General features: G+C 35.4%; 1 protein-coding gene across 1 annotated transcript; it reads right to left on the bottom strand.

Moving 5' to 3' along the window:
* Positions 1–689: 689 nt before the first annotated feature.
* LOC135156949 (uncharacterized) lies at positions 690–13,286 on the bottom strand. Its single transcript, XM_064110969.1, has 5 exons — positions 13,262–13,286; positions 12,870–12,933; positions 11,581–11,885; positions 6,469–6,566; positions 690–797 (listed from the first exon to the last, which is right to left on the bottom strand). The coding sequence occupies exons 1-5, from the start codon at positions 13,284–13,286 to the stop codon at positions 690–692; spliced, it is 600 nt and encodes a 199-aa protein (XP_063967039.1).
* Positions 13,287–19,848: the final 6,562 nt, after the last annotated feature.

Below are 19,848 nucleotides of genomic sequence, written 5' to 3'. Positions count from 1 at the left end.
ATTAAAGAACGCATACACCACTTCTAAAAGAAAGCAAACAAAATGTAACCAAACATCTTGGTTCAGAACAATGAATACCTTGGCCTTCTGACATGTAGACCTATCAGACTAGAGTATGATGTCAATCTGCTTACACTGGAATAAGCATCAGCTGATAAAAAAGATATACAAAATTAGTAAAATGATATTGGTTCATTGTTTTAAATCACTATTAAACAAACCCGAGGTAGAGTCATTCTATCAGACCTGCGTATTTCTTTTATTTTCACCTAAGCATCGATCATGAAGCTAATTGTTCACCCCTTTTTTGTACGAAGTAAAATATTAAACATTTCTCTTTTAGATGGGTAATACACTTTTGATTATTTCACAAGTGATAATATGACTACAGTATGAGACAAACAAACTTACGAGTTCGTAGAAAGCCCTCTTCTTGGTCCTCTTGCAACGTGCTGATACTACATGAGAAGAATTTCAAAAACACATAAACAATCTTTGCTGCTGTAAATCCTAAGAGATCTCCCTCCCAATGAATCTGTTTTTCATAATTTCCAATATATTTTCAGATTTTTTTGTACGAACTTATTTCAATACATTAAATCATTTACTCAGTGTTATCTGTTTACAAATGATGCTTACGCTTTTAACATGTTAAAAAGCAAAAACAAAAATAAAATGTGTATTCCTCGCTACCTGCTCAAAGAGTCGCTTCTGATACTGGGAGTTCTACTTCGCCGAAACTGAAATCTTTCCTCCCAAGGACCTCTTGCTTCAAGGATGCTCAGGTTACCAGGGATCTTGACAAAGGAAGATGTCATAAAATTTGTCATTGTATGTTCGATATGTTAAATTATAATAACAATAAATCAGTACTTTTGAAATTAAAAATATAAAATCAGTCTCGGCCATACAAAAAGTAAACATACAAATTAATCAATATCATTTTCTAGTTAACATGATGAGAGACGGAAAGAGAGAGTAGGTGAGTGTGCGAGTGGGTGTCTATTCGGGTGAGGGTGTGAGTATGCGTATCCGAGTGTGGATGTTCCAGAACCACTCTAAGAACATTGGGTAATAGTGCTCCATGAGGGTAATTATGTGTCCAACCAACATTGGGCATTTTTATCTATCCAGTGTGATGAAGATTTTGCCCATTCTACAGTAATTGCTGCTAATTTTTTAAACCTTACTGGACAGTAATTGGGTAAAATATTTTTGGTTGGACACATAATTAACCTCGTGGTGGTAACAATTTTACCAAATATGTACATATCTGTTGCTGTTCGTGTATAAGCGTGCGACTGCATGTTCGAGGCCGATGTGCGTTTATAAATGTTTGTGTGCCTGTCAATGATCAGCGTAGCGAAGTGTAAAGGAGTAAATGAGAGAAAGGGAAAGAAAAGTGTTGACCACATCAACTTTTTGATATTGTTAAAATCCAAGATCTACCGCAAAATTGAATATTCAATTTTAGAGCAAAAGTATTGCTGGCTTGCATCGCTCGCTCATAACTTACAAGACAATTTCCACCATAATTATGCCACGCTGTCTTCCTCAAAATGTTTGATTCAATATGCAATTGTGTTTGTTGTTTTGAAGGCATTGAGAGGATATGTATGTGTAAAAGAGATGGATGGTTTCTGTGTAATATGATTATGTTTTACAAGTCATATCACATCTTAGCCAGATCACACTTCACGTGGGCGGTGTGCTTCTACAAGTGGTGTGATCTCTCTAAGATGTATCAGTGTGGGTGGTGTGTGTGCGTTCTTCAACGGGGGATCTGGGGCCCGTCTTACAAAGAGTTGCGATTGATCCGATCAATCGCAACGTTTGTTCAAAAAATTTCTAGATATGAATGTATATCCATGAATTCATCGATTTCTGGACAATTTGGTGTGTTCTCCTTTGTTTTCAAAGGACATTTTGCAAATTACTGTAGAATTTTTTTTTTGACCCTGATGGATTTCCATAGAGTTACGGTTGATTGGACCAATCGTAACTCTTTGTAAGACGGGGCCCAGATCTCTATAAGATGTCTACGTGTGGGCGGCTATGGTGGGCGAGGTGTTTGCGTTCTTCTAGTGATCTGATCTAATTAAGATGTGAACGTGTGGGCGGTGTGTGTATGTTCTTCTACGAGTGATCTGATCTAATGCAGATGTGAACGTGTGGGCGGTGTGTGTGCGTTCTTATACGAGTGATCTGATCTAATGAAGATGTTAACGTGTGGGCGTTGTGCGTGCGTTCTTCTACGAGTGATCTGATCTAATGAAGATGTTAACGTGTGGGCGTTGTGCGTGCGTTCTTCTACGAGTGATCTGATCTAATGAAGATGTTAACGTGTGGGCATTGTGCGTGCGTTCTTCTACGAATGATCTGATCTAATGAAAATGTGAACGTGTGGGCGGTGTGCGTGCGTTCTTCTACGAGTGATCTGATCTAATGAAAATGTTAACGTGTGGGCATTGTGCGTGCGTTCTTCTACGAGTGATCTGATCTAATGAAGATGTTAACGTGTGGGCGTTGTGCGTGCGTTCTTCTACGAGTGATCTGATCTAATGAAGATGTTAACGTGTGGGCATTGTGCGTGCGTTCTTCTACGAGTGATCTGATCTAATGAAAATGTGAACGTGTGGGCGGTGTGTGTATGTTCTTCTACGAGTGATCTGATCTAATGAATACGTGAACGTGTGGGCGGTGTGTGTGCGTTCTTCTACGAGTGATCTGATCTAATGAATAAGTGAACATGTGGGCGTTTTGTGTGCGTTCTCCTACGAGTTATCTGATCTAATGAATATGTGAACGTGTGCACGTTGTGTGTGCGTTCTTCTTACAGTAATCTGATATAATGAATATGTGAACATGTGGGCGTTGTGTGTGCGTTCTTCTACGATTGATCTGATCTAATGTATATGTGAACGTGTGGGCGTTGTGTATGCATTCTTCTACGAGTGATCTGATCTAATGAATATGTGAACGTGTGGGCGTTGTGTATGCATTCTTCTACGAGTGATCTGATCTAATGAATATGTGGACGTGTTGGCGTTGTGTATGCATTCTTCTACGAGTGATCTGATCTAATGAAGATGTGAACGTGTGGGCGTTGTGTATGCATTCTTCTACGAGTGATCTGATCTAATGAATATGTGAACGTGTGGGCGTTGTGTATGCATTCTTCTACGAGTGATCTGATCTAATGAATATGTGAACGTGTTGGCGTTGTGTATGCATTCTTCTACGAGTGATCTGATCTAATGAATATGTGAACGTGTTGGCGTTGTGTGTGCGTTCTTCTACGAGTGATCTGATCTAATGAAGATGTTAACGTGTGGGCGTTGTGCGTGCGCTCTTCTACGAGTGATCTGATCTAATGAAGATGTTAACGTGTGGGCATTGTGCGTGCGTTCTTCTACGAGTGATCTGATCTAATGAAGATGTTAACGTGTGGGCATTGTGCGTGCGTTCTTCTACGAGTGATCTGATCTAATGAAAATGTGAACGTGTGGGCGGTGTGTGTATGTTCTTCTACGAGTGATCTGATCTAATGAATACGTGAACGTGTGGGCGGTGTGTGTGCGTTCTTCTACGAGTGATCTGATCTAATGAATAAGTGAACATGTGGGCGTTTTGTGTGCGTTCTCCTACGAGTTATATGATCTAATGAATATGTGAACGTGTGCACGTTGTGTGTGCGTTCTTCTTACAGTAATCTGATCTAATGAATATGTGAACATGTGGGCGTTGTGTGTGCGTTCTTCTACGATTGATCTGATCTAATGTATATGTGAACGTGTGGGCGTTGTGTATGCATTCTTCTACGAGTGATCTGATCTAATGAATATGTGAACGTGTTGGCGTTGTGTATGCATTCTTCTACGAGTGATCTGATCTAATGAATATGTGAACGTGTGGGCGTTGTGTATGCATTCTTCTACGAGTGATCTGATCTAATGAATATGTGAACGTGTTGGCGTTGTGTATGCATTCTTCTACGAGTGATCTGATCTAATGAATATGTGAACGTGTTGGCGTTGTGTGTGCGTTCTTCTACGAGTGATCTGATCTAATGAAGATGTTAACGTGTGGGCGTTGTGCGTGCGCTCTTCTAAGAGTGATTTGATCTAATGAATATGTGACCATGCGATCGTTGTTGGGAGGGGGAGGCACGTGCCCTTCTCCCGATCGGCTGGCCAAAAAAAAGATGGAAAGAGAAATGAAGTAAGGGGAGGAGAATAAGAAAATAATGATATTACATATATTATATTATATAAGGGGCATAATGTGTTCATCACTCCTGCTGTTCCAATTGTGTGTTTAATGAGATGAATAATCCTGTATATTTCCTCACACTTCGAGCTTTTATTATTTCATGAAGTGACAATAGCTTCCTTTTCATGACTACTTAAGTGATTGTCCCCTTTTAAGGTCTGAATATATAACATTTCAAGACCGTGCTTACGTTCGGATTAGTGGATTGATGAGATACGTCAGCTCTTCATGAATTCCTAATAACAGTATTTTTAAAACATCCCTTTTTTCTGGCCTAAATATATTTGGTTCGTGAAATAGGCCTCCATATGGTCTAAATGAAATCCTACGAGCCTTAAAATGCCCCTCTTTAGGTCTAAATATCAATTCATTTCAGCTCGCGCTTCGCGCTCGCTATATTAAATTAGGAAATACGTATCATGTTCATGATTACAATGACTACAATAGTGCTTCATGTGTTTTGGTGTAATTCTAGAAAAAAAAATCAGCTCCCGCTTGGACGACTCTGGAGAGATATGTAGGCCTATACTTCTCATGCATTCCTTTAAAAAAATCCATAAATGTCAATATATACAAAAAATTCAGCTCGCATTGTGTATTTAGTGAGACGGGTATTGCATGCTTACAAAATTTTTCTAATAATCTCCCTTTTTAGGTTTTAATATCGAAAAAAATTCAGCTCGTGCTTCGCGCTCACTTTATACTTATTTGATCAGTCAGATACATATCATTCCAATGTCAGTCCTTAAAATGTCTGTATTAGATCAGTATACCTGGCTATAATTGAGCCCGCTTCGCACGCCCATAAAGTGAACTAAATTTCTTTGCTGGTGCCCCCCCCTCCATGCTGTGACCCACGATGCGCCACTGGTGGGCGGTGGTGTGGGTCCTACGGTCGAATATGTCTCTGGCGTGTGTGTGTGTGGGTTGGCGGTTTGTGTGCGTTCTTCTACGAGTGGTGTGATCTGTCCAAGTCTAAAATGTACACGTGTCGGTGGTGTGTGTGTTTTCCTTAGATAAAGAGAGGGGAAAACTAACACTTTAACTCTACACTCACTTTGTCTTCTTTCCAATTGGTCATCCCACATGGTCTCATCATATTTCTACATCCGTATTCATCTACTAGCTAAATTTTTTTTTAGGCTTCACCTATTTTGGTTGATACCTACTTGGTCCTACACTTCTTGATCTTAAAGGAGAATGAAACCCTTGAAACCAGCTGAATCCATATCAAAGAGAAAAATCAAAGGAACACATTGTTGAAAGTTTGAGGAAGATTGAATGAATAATAAGAAAGTTATGAGCATTTGAATATTGAGATCACTAGTGCCATGTAGATCCTCCCATCGGCAATGCGACCAAGATCTGTGATATCACACACGTACAACTCCCTCATTACTTTAGTACTTATTTCACTTATATTCTCACTTTTATAGAGTCTATCACAAGGTGAGGTGTTCTCTTTATGAGATGACAAGTACAGAGGTTTCACAACATTATATCATTGATGAATCGTTTGTCATATGATTGGAATGAGCAAAAAGAAATGTTTTGTGGTATATTTTCAGTGTCCAAATGGGAGAGTTGTACGTGTGTGACATCACAGATCTTGGTCGCATTGCCAATGGGAGGATCTCCATAGCATTAGTGATCTCGACATTCAAATGCTCATAACTCTTTTATTGCTAGTCCTATTTTACTCAAACTTTTGTTGATCTTATTTTTTGATTTTTCTGTTTTCACAAAAGCTAACTTGCTCCAAGAGTTTCATTCTCCTTTAATGATTAGATGAACTGTTTATGAACCAAATTAATATTTTACAAAGTGAATAAAAAAAATGGGTAGTAGACAAAGTGAAATTTAGACAAACTGGGCAATTAATTAAATGACAGCGTACCATATCACCTAGGTAAATGCTTCTCTCCTGTTTCTCGGTTGCTCAAATGTAATAATGTAGCCGGGCCTTTAGCTATGTTTGCCGCTGGCTGTCAAAGTAATATACTGCCAGATTGTTCAGGTAGTTATGATTTCATCATACAATTATCCGGGCACCAACAACAGGAAATCAAAGAGAATGGTCATCAACCTTAACTATTAATGCCCTCTTTTTGCTTTATAGTGTAGAGATTTAGATTTATACCTTAAATCTTTGGCTCAGAAGAAACCGTATTTACCATCCATATTACGATCACTCACCTCTATCCCATAGAAACTTTCTTTCGGAACAGGTATTGATCGTGCGTAAGATAGCTTGTCTCCAAAGCTTTCTTCCAAAGTAGAACCAACTTTCCCGTCTTTACAGAAAAGATAACATATTGATATCGTGTCTATGATTAATTTCAACATCTGTTTAAGCCTAGCAACACACCAAAGGCGGATCCAGGGGGGCCCGAGGGGCCGCCCCCCCCCCAATTGGCGGAGCAAAAAAAAGAAAAAAAAGGGGGAAAGAAAGAAAAAAAAAGAAAGGAAAATAGAGGGTAAAAGAAGGGAAACACAAGAGGACGAAGACGATTGAATGAAATAAGATGAGTGGAAGACTGGGAAAATAATCATGAAAAAAAAATTTTCATGTCCCTATAATAAAATTTTCGCTCGAGCTTCGCTCGAACTTCGCTCGAGCTTCGCGCTCGCATTGCGTTTTAGGTGATTTACATATCTTGCTCAATTTGGAGCTTAAAATATCAAATTTTGAACTCAATATACAAAACATACTTCAGCTCGGAAATCGAACTTTCATTATTTTGTTTGATTTACAAATTGATTAAAAAGTGCTCTCTAAAAATTTATATTATATGGTCTGAATATAAACATTTACTACTCGCGCTGCGTGCTCGCAAAATTTTATTTGTCAAGTACCTATTATTTTCGTCTATTCCATCAAGTTTTCAAAATACCCCTTTTCATGTCTGATTGTCAAAACGTACCAGCTAGTGCCGCACGCTCGCATTTTGATTGGCGAGTTATGCATCTTAGTCCAGGATAGAAGAGGCATAACCTTGTTTTTCTTATATTTACAATATATTTTGATGGTTTCTTGTCAATTCGAGGGTGCTGATTGCGAATGTGAATGATGCCACTCGTGTAACCTTGAGCATTTTCCGCAAATTGCCAAAATCCAATATGGCCGCCAAAATATGCAAATTACCCATGATAATCCTAAAATTGTCCGCTCATTGGCTATGAAATGCATGAAATCGTGTGGCAGGAGTGAAATACTCTCTGAAGAAATAATTTTTGACAAAATATTTATTTTCCTGATATTCAAAATGGCCGCCAAAGGCCCTTGTATACTCCATTATGTACAATATGAATAGGGAAAACTAATTTTTCACAAAAATGAGCCATAAACTGTAAAAATCGCGATGTATGAACGAAGTAATATATGCGAATCATCATTACTAACGAGAAATATTATTTATTATGTCATATATGGGAACATATTTTGATATCTAAAAAATCCGCCACTGGCCCAAACAGTATATATTGCGTACAATGGCAATGGGGGCCAAAAAATTCACAAGAGTGATCACTAAAATGCATAGTATTAAGAATAAAGTAAACGAGTGGAATACTGACTAAAAACATGATTGTTAACGAAATATATTATTAATATGCCATGTATGTGATCAATGTTGTATTTTGATATTCAAAATGGCTGCCAAAGGCCCTAAAAATATTATGCACAATGAGAAAGAGGAGCAAAGAAATCACAAGAGTGAGCACTAAGATGCATATATATGTGATAAATTAATGGGATACTGTCTAAAAACGTATTTTCTAACGAAATATATCATTCAGGTTTCAAGTTTGTGTTAAATACTGTATTTTGACTTTCAAAATGGCCGCCATAGACATCAACAGTATTATGTACAATGCAAAGTGGGAAACCAATTTTCACAGGAGGGAGCACCATAAATCCACGTAATAGTGATCTATGAATAAAATATTGTCTGAAAACATAATTTCTATTAAGATATATCATTTATTCTGCCAGTAAGGTGATAAATACTGTTATTGGAAAGTCAAAATGGCCGCTCCAGGCCCTTACGGTATTATGCAAAATGTGAATGGGAACAAATTATTTCAACAGAATTTGGATTTGATTGGCCAAATGGTGATGTATGAGTGAAATATTGTCTGAAAACATGATTTATAACAAAATATATCATATCTTATGTAATTTAGGTGATAAATACTGTATTTCAACATTCAAAATGGCTGCCATATGCCCTTTTTGTGAACATTATTTTGTCTCCACTCAAATTGTATAGTATACGATAAGGGCCTATGGTAGCCATTTTCAATTTAAAAATGCAGCATTTATCACCTTAATTACACAACATTATGATATATCTCGTAAGAAACCATGGTTTTAGACAATATTTCACCCTTACATCACAATTCAGAATTATATGCAATATTTAGAGTCAAGCAAAGCCAAATTCTGTCAAAATTATATGTCCCATGTTACAATGTACACAATACTTTAAGGACCTATGGCAGTAGCCATTTTGGATTTCAAAGTACAGCATTTATTACCTCCACGACCAATATGTGATGTATTTAGTTAGAAATCATGTTTAAGACAATATTTTTACTCGTACATCACAGTTATATGCATTTTATTATTCTCACTCTTGTGAAAATTAGTTTCCCTATTCGCATGTTACATAATTTAGTTAGGGCTTGTAGAGGTTATTTTGAATGTCAAAATTCAGTATTTATCACCTATATGGCAGAAGAAATGCTATAATTAAAAAAAATATATGTTTTCAAATAGAATTTTACTCATACAACAGGATCATATGGATGTCATAGTCAAGCAAATCCAAATTCTTACAAAATTATATGTCCCCATTCACATTGTAGATAATATTGTTAGGACCTATAGGGACCATTTTGAATTTCATAATACAGCATTTATCTCATGCATGACAAAAAAAATGATATGTCATGCTATAAAACATGTTGTCAGACAATATTTTACTCGTAGATCACAATTACATGCATTTTATGTTTCTTACTCGTGTGAAAATTAGTTTCTCCATTCGCATTGTTACATGATAAATAAAGGGCCTATGGCGGCCATTTTGAATTTCAAAAAAACAGCATTTATCACATGAATGGCATATTAACAATGATGTTTTTAGTCAGTATTCCACTCGTTTATATCTTAATAATATGCATTTTAGTGTTCACCCTCGTCATTTTTTTGGCCCCGGCCATTGCCATTGTACATAATACTCTTTGGGCCAGTGGCGGCTATTTTAGATATAAGAATACAGCAATGTTCCCATACATGACATAATAAATGATATATCTCGTTAGTAATGATGATTTGCATATATTACTTCGTTCATATATCGCGAATTTTTGCGGTTTAGTGCTCATTTTTGTGAAAATTAGTTTTCCCTATTCATATTGTACATAATAGAGTATACAAGGGCCTATGGCGGCCATTTTGAATATCAGGAAAATAAATATTTTGTAAAAAATTATTTTTTCAGAGAGTATTTCACCCCTGCCACACGATTTCATGCATTTCATAGCCAATGTGCGGACAATTTTAGGATTTTCGTGTGTAATTTGCATATTTTGGCGGCCATATTGGATTTTGCCAATTTGCGGAAAATGCTCAGCATCCTCGAATTGACAAGAAACCATCAGAAAATATTGTTTATATAAAAAAACAAGGTTTGGTCAAGTTTCCATGGGGCCTATCCTGGAGTATCTCTAAATATTGATATACAACAAACTACTTAAAATCCCCTTTTCCATGACAGTTTACCAAAAATTTTGGCTCGCGATTTGCGCTCGCATTAATGGTTAAAATATATTAACTGTTGCATCCTATTTATAATTCCAAAAGTGCTTGGAATGTCCAGTTTTCAGGTCATTATATCATCAGATTTATGAATAAGATATTAATTTGATAATTAAATTGTCCCTTTTGTTTCATCTCCCGCTTAGCAAGAGGAACAGTAAGATAGTCATTTTCATATGCATGTCCTAAGGATGTCCATGTCCTATGTTAAAATTCTAAGTAATAATAATGAAAAATATCAGCTCTTTATTAAGTGCGATCCATATCCACTTCACAATTTTCCTACAAAGTGCTTGAAATATAGAGCTGAAATTGACTCTTTTTCAGATCGGAATATCATGATAAAAGATGTATTTAGAATGCCTAGATTCTAGGTCTAAATATGAAACACGCACGCGCATGTTTGTTCAGTTTCTCAACTTGTTCTCTATTAAAATCATTATCCAGTTTCAGATCACAATATCAAAAATTTTCTGCTCGCGCTTTGTGCTCACATTATTAATGCAGGAAGATTCCCTATTACTCATTCTTTTCGTGATTTACAAAACATGAAAAGAGTGACTCATTTTTTTCCGCTCGCGCTTCGCGCTCGCATCAATTGTTTAGTTATATACCTATCCTGTTCTCGATTAAACAAATTGATTAAAATTTTACATTCTTTTTGTAGAAATATCAAAATCTTTCAGCTCGCGCTTTGCGCTCGCATTATTTGATTGTTGAAATATGTAACGTCATCATGGCTTAGTGCAAGCAGTCCTTAACATGTACCTTTTCGATCAGTTCAGGTATATAAAAATATTCTCCTCGCGCTCTGCGCTCGCATTATTAATGAACAGAAGATCCCCACTTACTCTTCCTTGTCATGATTTACAATACTTGGATAAAGTGTCTCGTTCAGTAGGTCTAAACCTCGAAAATTTCCGCTCGCGCTTCGCGCTCGCATCAATTGTTTAGTTATATCTGTTTCAGTTACATGTGCTTAGAATTTCCATTCTTTAGGTAAAAATGTCAAAAAAAAATCAGCTCGGGCTTCGCGCTCGCATTATTTGATTTTTAAAATCCCGGTTTTATTGACTTATTTATATATTACTGTTGGAAGCCAAAAATACCAATGGGTTATCACATAACAAATAAAAAATGTGTACAATAAACAAACATGAAATATTTCATTACATTATATTTCTAATACTAGATCTTCGTTCAGTTTTAGAGGACAAAATAACATAAATAAATAAGTCTTGAAGTACTCTATAAATGCTGCATGCCTTGTAGCACTGCAGTGCAGAGATAAATGAAGTTGATTTTACATTTGGTTTTTTATTCTATTTTGACCTATAACGTCCATGCCTCTCTGGGCTACAAGAGTCATTAATAATATGACATTATTTTTGTACGTGTATGTGTCTTCAGGAATGGGTATACATTGCACTTTAAACCATAAAGCAATACGGTGTTCATACAATAAAGAAACATCCATGGCATACCTAAGCTGTTAGCTTGCTCAACAGGAGGGATTGACTTTGTTGAATTGGTCACAGATGACCACACCTCTCTCAGATGATGATCTGCTTGGGAGTCAGAATACTGTAAGTGTTTCCAGTAGCGGATCATGATAATAGCAGCTCGTTGATTTGAAGTGTAAGCCCCAGCTTCTAGTTTTTGTCCTCTAATACTTGCTTGGATGCTGTCAAGTGTTTCGTAGGACAGACCAAGTGCTATTCCTAGATGGTAGTACTTATCTGTGTTCATATCCTCCGCGATGGCATCCTCAACCCCGGAGTCCTTTTCTCTGCGTTAAAAGATACACATGGAAAAGATTAAAATGTACCTTGTGTCATTTCCCTGTTCCGGTCGCAGCAGTAGCCCCTAGCTGTTACAACCGGTAATGTCACATGATGTCTAATAATGCAACAACGTGTTATTTACATCTTTGATCAACTTTTGACAGTATGAGAGATCTGACGGGGCCTTCTGTTCAAGTATTGGACGTTCGCACTGACAATGTTTCTCTGTGGCCCGTACTGGCCTGTAGACCTATACAGCTTTGAATAATCAGCTATCATTGAAATGCTTATGATAACAAAGACATGTAAAACGAAAATGCAAAGTAAATTTAAGTTTGTATTATTTATGCTTTAAACATTGGTAAAGACAAGTTGAAATATTGCAATATTGATCATATCCCGAGTATTCAGATTCAATCAGTTTTGCCCGGGGAATCTTCCGCTTTGAGTCGGTTTATCACAGAACCATTCAGCCCCCTTCCTAAAACAAAATAAATGTAAGTTTGGAGTTTGAATTACGAACACAAATTCCAGTACAAGTACCACTTTTGGGGGTGGTGACATCATCCCCAAAATGTTTTATCCATAGATGGCTATCGAGTAAAATTATAAGTTAAGGCGTGAAACGTTACGCACACTTATTTACCGAGATACAATGCGGCATACAACAGTGAATGGGTCAGCGATTGAAGGAAATATCAAATAAGTTTATATTTCCACTGGTATTGCTTTTCTAATCATATCAAACATCAACTATATCAATCGCCTCGGCCCTACATTGTTTCACTCTTTCCTGATCATTATGCAATAGGTACATGGTTGTATATGTTGTTATTACTGAGTATGCTTCAGGCTAACAATTTTAATTTGTATGAAAAGTTTATTTTTCTCCGTAACAAATCCTTTGTCTAATTCATTTTTCATATTTTGCTATATGATTTATAACGATCTGCTTAAATATCTACAACTACAACTATTTCTATTTTTACCGGCTCTCAGAATCTGTAGCGCTGATTATCTCATCAAGTGTTGATTGCCTGTCAGTAGAGAAATCTAAAGAAAGAACAGACAAATTCGTCAGCAAGGTTAATTTCTTAATAACAAAGACGTAAAGCAAGAGGGAGGGGATTCTTAAGGTAAAAGGTACTTACTTTTTATAACATGTTTATCCAAACTACCTTGACATTTGTGATCCTACACTAGTGAATTTCTTTGTTAGAATGAGAACGAGAGTAAAAAAAAAGGGAACGCAGGACTAGTTACGTATAAAAAGGCTACTTTTCATTCTTTAAAGCCTTATGAAAATTCTTTAAAACCTGTCTAAGATTTGGTAAACAATAATCGTAAGGAATTAGAAAGAAGAAAAAAGAATATTTGAAACCTGTTCGTATAGCCATAAACGCCATGCTCGTCATCGGATCTTTATTTTCTTTTGTTGACATTGAGATGTTAATCATTTGCGTTCTGGTATTGGGGCCAGTCTTAACGGGTATCGATACTAGAGTCTCCTGTCGGTTGAATAGCTCATTGGCAGAGATGATCTGGAAAATATATATTTAAAATCAACGGGTATATTCAAGATCCGTTTGAATTTCTGGTAAAATTATGGTAAACATTGACGATATGTACAGTAAGTAGTATTTCATCATTTAAATTTTAATCATATAAGGCAGATCTACAGCAAACATTAGGACAAGCAAATTCTATGTAAAATTACGTTTGTAAAGCCAGTGTTATTTCTTTAAAATATACCGGAATCAACTTTTAACAAAATAAAGATAATATCAATCAAGGAATTTAACTGAATTTTGATATAAATTTCATCTTGTGACATTGTATGTTTCCTAAGGCGTATAAATAAATTTAATACTAAATAAAACGAAATTAACAATAAATAAAAGGAACTAAACAGCGAAAAGAAATGGTTTGTTGTGTACCCTTTTTCTCTTATATATAATAAAACATGTATGGCATCAACTTAAACATATAGTTTGAGTTTTATTTTTAGAGAATGAAAAATAAGATGCAGAAAATGAATAATGAAAGCAATTAATGTCGTTGGAAATTAGCTAATGACACATATTGTGTGTTCTGTGAAGCAGACGAAACTTTTGTTCATATTATGTTAGAATATAATCTTGTTGCCAATTTTTGGAAAAAGGATAAAGAATTCTCTGCAATTTATGTTTAAAATTACAATTCCTATTACCGAAACGACGTTGTTCATTGGATACAAAATTCAAGATCGCAAGTTTACGTTGGTTAATTTGTTGGTTACACTTCGTAATTCCGAAGGTTCGTAATTCCGAAGGTCCGTAATTCCGAAACACGTAAATTGCCTATACCTCGATGTTCGTTAATCCGAACACGTAAAAGGGTTCATTAATCCGAACATTTGTGGCGTTATTCCGAAGGTTCGATAATCCAAAAAAGAAATAAGGTTCGATGTTCCGAAGGTTCGTTAGTCCGAAAACGAAAAAAGGTTCGTTGTTCGGAAGGTTCGTTAATCCGAAAACGAAATAAGGTTCGTTAATCATTACAATTTCGGACTAACGAACCTTCGGAATTACGAACCTCATTTCGTTTTCGAATTAACGAACCTTCGGAATTACGAACCGTACTTTGTTTTTGGACTAACGAACCCTCGGAATGACGAACCTCATTTCGTTTTCGGACTTACGAACCTTCGGAAATACGAACCTTCCGAATAACGAACCTTCGGAATATCCGAACATTCGGAATAACGAAGCTTCGGAATTACGAATGTATGCGATTTGTTTATGATATTTGCACAGTATGCAATATACAAATCCTATGTCATGTATTTATCAATTCAATTCAATTCAATTTATTTTTCTCAGTATAAAAACAATACAAATAGTACAAACATGAAATAAATCAGACATGGATATAAATAAAGTATTATACTGAAAGGGTAGCAGCCAAAAAGAAGTTAACCTTATGTACGGCCGACCCAAATAAAATAATAAATTATTTGAACAATTTTTGTAGAAAAGGGGAAAGAACTACCTAACTAACCCAAACAAAAAATCAGAATAATAATTACGTAAAAATGAATAAGTAGTGATGATTTTATATTTACAATTTCTCCTAAAAACATTAAGAGAGCAACTATCCTTAAGATCCTTTGATAAAGTATTCCAAATTAATGGTCCCCTATAACAAATTGAGTTTTGAAATAATTTTATTCTTACTTTAGGTATATGAAAATCATTATTGCCCCTGTTTGTATAAAATATGTACATTACGATTTAAAACAAAATAATTACATATTGACTGAGGTAAAAAAATATTTATAACACTTGTACATAAAAATTGCAGTCTCATAATTGTAAAAGTCATAACATTTCAAAATCCTCTGAGACTTAAAAATTGGTTCTGTATGAGCATAAAAAGACGAATGATTAACAATTCTTATATGCAAGGAAGAGCTTTTAATATACATTCAATTTGGTATGAGTTCAAGAAAGAGATACTTTTTTATGTAAAATGGCGATTTAAATCCAATGTTCATTTAATTCAAATGTTCGAAGAGCTAAAACGTTACAGAGAAATTTCATCTTTATTACATTTTAGATTAAACAGTTGATGTCTATTACATGTTTATATGTAACCTGTTTTGTAACTCAATGTGCCTCGGAAGGAATTGTTAAAATGAGAAAGGAATATGAAGAATAAGGTACCTCTGAACGAGGAAAAAAAATGAAATCCTGAATATAAATTACCATCTTTCTTCCATTGCATTCTATCTGTAGGTCCCTTGATTCAGGTTCAAGGGCAAAACATCTTTTAGGATGTACCTGACGGTTTAACAGATGTCCCTCTTCTTCCTTGATTTTCTTTTTGAATAATAATGAAAACGAAAAAGTAAAAGGGGAAAAAAGCAACGAAAACAAAAATAGAATGATATTAAATAAGTATAATTATAAAAATCATGATAATAGAATCATATCTATAATAATATTAACAGTAATCGTATATGATAATCAAAATAATTTTAATGATTACAATAATAATAATCAAATCGTTTACTAGTCAGGATAAGTGCAAGTCAAAATTAAGAAACTAATTGTGTGATTTGCTGTGGCAGGATTGAGGCATGGAAGGGGCATATTACTGTATTATTTATTGAACTGTGATTATACCTGATTATACAGTGTTTGGTTAATGCGTTGATCTAAAGTAGCAATACATGATGATAAGCAATGCAATATCGATGTCTATCTTTATTCGGAAGGAAAGGTAAATAGGGGCGTGTTTCATGTAGTGATTTCTACTGATGGAAATTTACTCCCACCAGTCAGATGCACGTTTCTAACAATTATCAGTTAAAATTGTTGACTTGAAATGCTCTACAGGGTGCGATTTTCTCTAAATCACTGACACTAGCGTACCTAAGGGGGGGGGGGGCAGACTGCCCCCCCCCTTGACGAGTCACAACTCATGCAAGGGACGTAACCCTGCCCCCCCCCCCCCCCCTCTGACGAGTCACAACTGATCCCAGACGTCCCTTATTTGCGGTTGAAGGAAGACCTTTGTGTTTTTTTTGCTTGTCAATGTTTTTATACTGGTACGGAATGTCCTTTATTTGTGGTTGGAGACCTCTTTATTTTTTGTTTTGGCTTGTCAATTTTTTTAGCGGACTAATTTGCCCCCTCTTTGGAAAATCCTGGGTACGCCACTGATCACTGATAATGCGTCTCATTGTGTTTTTATGTCACAAAAACTCGCCGTTATAAGTCTATGGTTAGAACACAGCATTCTGGAACTTCATAACAGAATTAACCAATCATCAGCAGTTATTCACCAATATGATCTCAATTAGATATGAATATTTTGCTTAAGTGATTTTCAGAAACAGTTCACAGTCGAGATTAGTGTTTACCTCAGCAATGTAAGGTATGTCCTCGTGTATGTACATCCGTAGTGTTACATCATTGCCCTGTACCATATCAACGGGAAGGAAAGGGGAGCAAGCCATCAGTTTCCCCGTGGCGTGACGGTGAATATCGAATGGTACCCAAAGTTGTATCTTGCCATTAATCATAAAATCATCATAGATGGTGACCTCGACGTGTTTCTCTTCTATTGTAGATTGCATTTCGTCTCCATTGACATATGCTTTGAGGCGATGAGCTGTAAAAGGAATTATTGCATATTGCAGAAAATAGTGGTTTAGAGTATCTTAATACAAGTGTCCTTTAAAACTATTTTATAGGTTACGTCCCTCTTTTGTATCGTTGCTTATTCATTGCTTATAGCTACAAGTGTTAATCACTTTTTGCAAAGAGATACTTTTTGTATGGTGATGGCTTTGTAGATCTGCTGATTTTCTGAATTGTAAATAAAACTAGAGGAAACAATATTTTAAACAAAATCATTTCCAACTGTTATAATCACTTTAGAGATCCACATATCCTTGCACCAATACGTATGAGTAATCATAATTGTGTTTTGTGGTGCCCTTCTTCAGAAAATTTGTCCTTGCAAAATAAGATTAAAAAGAAATTTGTGCGTTCTTTACGTGATAGCGGAATTCGTGAATTTGGGTCTTGGTTTTAATTGATCATTCATGGGAGGATGTATATATCACAGAAGATCCTTCCTCAAAATGTTATTTATTTCTTCAAACCAATCTTGATCGATGCTTACCGGTAAAATCCATACCTATGCATGTAAATGACAAACCATGGATGAAATATAACATTTAGTCATTAATTTTGCAAAGGCAAAAGGGTTTGCATGCTCGTAACCAAGTCCTTTTAGTCGATTTGACATTTTCGAGCCTAGAAATGTGTTTTTTTCCGATGAGGTTTTTTCTTGATTCGTGTTTTTATGGGGTCCTAGAACAAATTCAGTTTGGTTGCCCAAAGTTGCCCTTTTGGGCAATTTTGCTAATTTGCATAAATCCAAAATGGCCGCCACATGCCATCTTAAAAACCTAACTTCTGAACCCCATGCCCCAAAATGATGAGGAATAACTCCTTTTATGGATTTAGGGGTGTTAGTAGAGCGGATTAGCTCCAAAAATCACAACAATTGTGCAAATTTTGACTAAAGCATAAAACTTTCACAAGTATTAGTATATGCCATAAGATTTATTTTAAAGATGGGAGGTAAATTTATAAATGCCATTTTCGGCCGTTGCCATGGCAACGGATTAATTTCTCCAAAATAACATACATTCCCATATAAATGGTAAATTAACATGATATAGATGACCAAAATGATAATTTTCAGGCTCCCGATTGAAAACATACGAAATTTAAAAATATTCAAGATCATCAAGATAGTTCCAATTGGTCCGTTGCCATGGTAACGGCTTGTTTTTCCCCAGAAAAATAAAAATTTTGATTAAAAAAAGTTGTAGATTATGATATATCTTTAATTTCCCCTAATTTTACAGTGCTTAACAAAGATATTTTGGTTGCTAAATGTGTAAATTACATTTCAAGCCATTGCCATGGCAACCAAATAACATCTAATTTACAAAAATAACATGGTTGTCAAGACAATGGATAGGTGGAAAATACAATTGGAATTGACTTAATCTGTATGCTTAAGTTTCGACCCCCTCATTTGAACAAAAAATACAAAATTGTTCTTCAGGAGTTCTTTATAAAGATAAAATATTATGTTGCTTTGGAAATGCTTGAATCAAATTTAAAAAGGAACAATTTTACAAAGGGCCCGTTGCCATGGCAACAGCTTATTTCCCTCTAGAAAGGTAAAAATATTGATAAAATGTAGAATGCATGTACGGTATGATCATCATTCCATTTTCCCTAATTTAAAGGTAGTAATCGAGATATGTTTGTGACTAAATTTATAAATATAACATCTTAAGCCATTGCCATGGCAACCAAATAACATCTAATTTTTTTTTAAAGTGGATGATAAGGTTAAAAACAGGTGAAAGATACAATGAATATTAACTTAATGTGCATTCGTAAGGTCTGACCTACTCAACTAATTTAGGAGAAAATAATACAGTCAGTGTTCTGCATGAACTAATTAAAATGATAAACATTGATGTTGCCTTGGTAATACTTGAATTCAACGATAAATATCAATGTTCCAAATGGCCTGTTGCCATAGCAACGGATCATTTACCCAAGAACATTAGCAGTTTTGATTTTAAAAAAGGACTGTATAATCTGATTTTTCTTTCATTTCCCTTAACTTTAGGGTAAGAATAGATATGTTTGCTGTTAACATGCAAATAACATATAAATCCATTGTCATGGCAACCAAATAACATCTAATTTGAAAAAATATAACATGGTTGACATGATAATGGACAGGTGGAAAATGCAATTTATAACAATTAACTCAAGGTTTGACCCAGTCATTTAATTTTGAACAAAGATGACAGTGTTTCGCATTAGTTCATTAGAATAATGAAATTTGAGGTTGCCTTGGTAATGCTTGAAGTTAATGATTAATATCAATGTTGCAAATGGGCCGTTGCCATGGCAACGACTCTTTTTTCCCAAGGAAAGCACAAAATTTGATCAAAAAACAGTTTAAAATCTGCATTTTGTCATAAATTTCCCCTAATTTTAGGGTGCAAAGCATAGATATGTTTGCTGTTGATGTACAAATAACTTAAGCCATTGCCATGACAACCAAATAACATCTAATTTCAGTGGCTTAATTTGGTTTCTATGCGATGGTTTTAAGGGTGAAGTAGTACATTGGGACTAGTTACAAGGACAGCCAGTGGTCTGACGTGTCCAAAACCCTAAGACGGCTTCCAAAAATGGAGTTTGAAATGGCTGTTGATATATAAATGGACATATAGGTCATTTCCTATCAATCTGAGATATATGATTTTGGTGTCTAGACCATGGTTTCAATGGTCAAATAATACACTATGACAAGTTGAATGGACAGTCAGTTGTCCATTATATAAAAAAATCCAAGATGGCTTCCAAAAATGGAGTC

Source organism: Lytechinus pictus, chromosome 16 (assembly GCF_037042905.1).
Source record: "Lytechinus pictus isolate F3 Inbred chromosome 16, Lp3.0, whole genome shotgun sequence".
NCBI classification, from domain to species: Eukaryota; Metazoa; Echinodermata; class Echinoidea; order Temnopleuroida; family Toxopneustidae; genus Lytechinus; species Lytechinus pictus.
The sequence above is the reverse complement of the archived record's forward strand: the minus strand, read 5'-3'. Positions and strand labels throughout refer to the sequence as shown.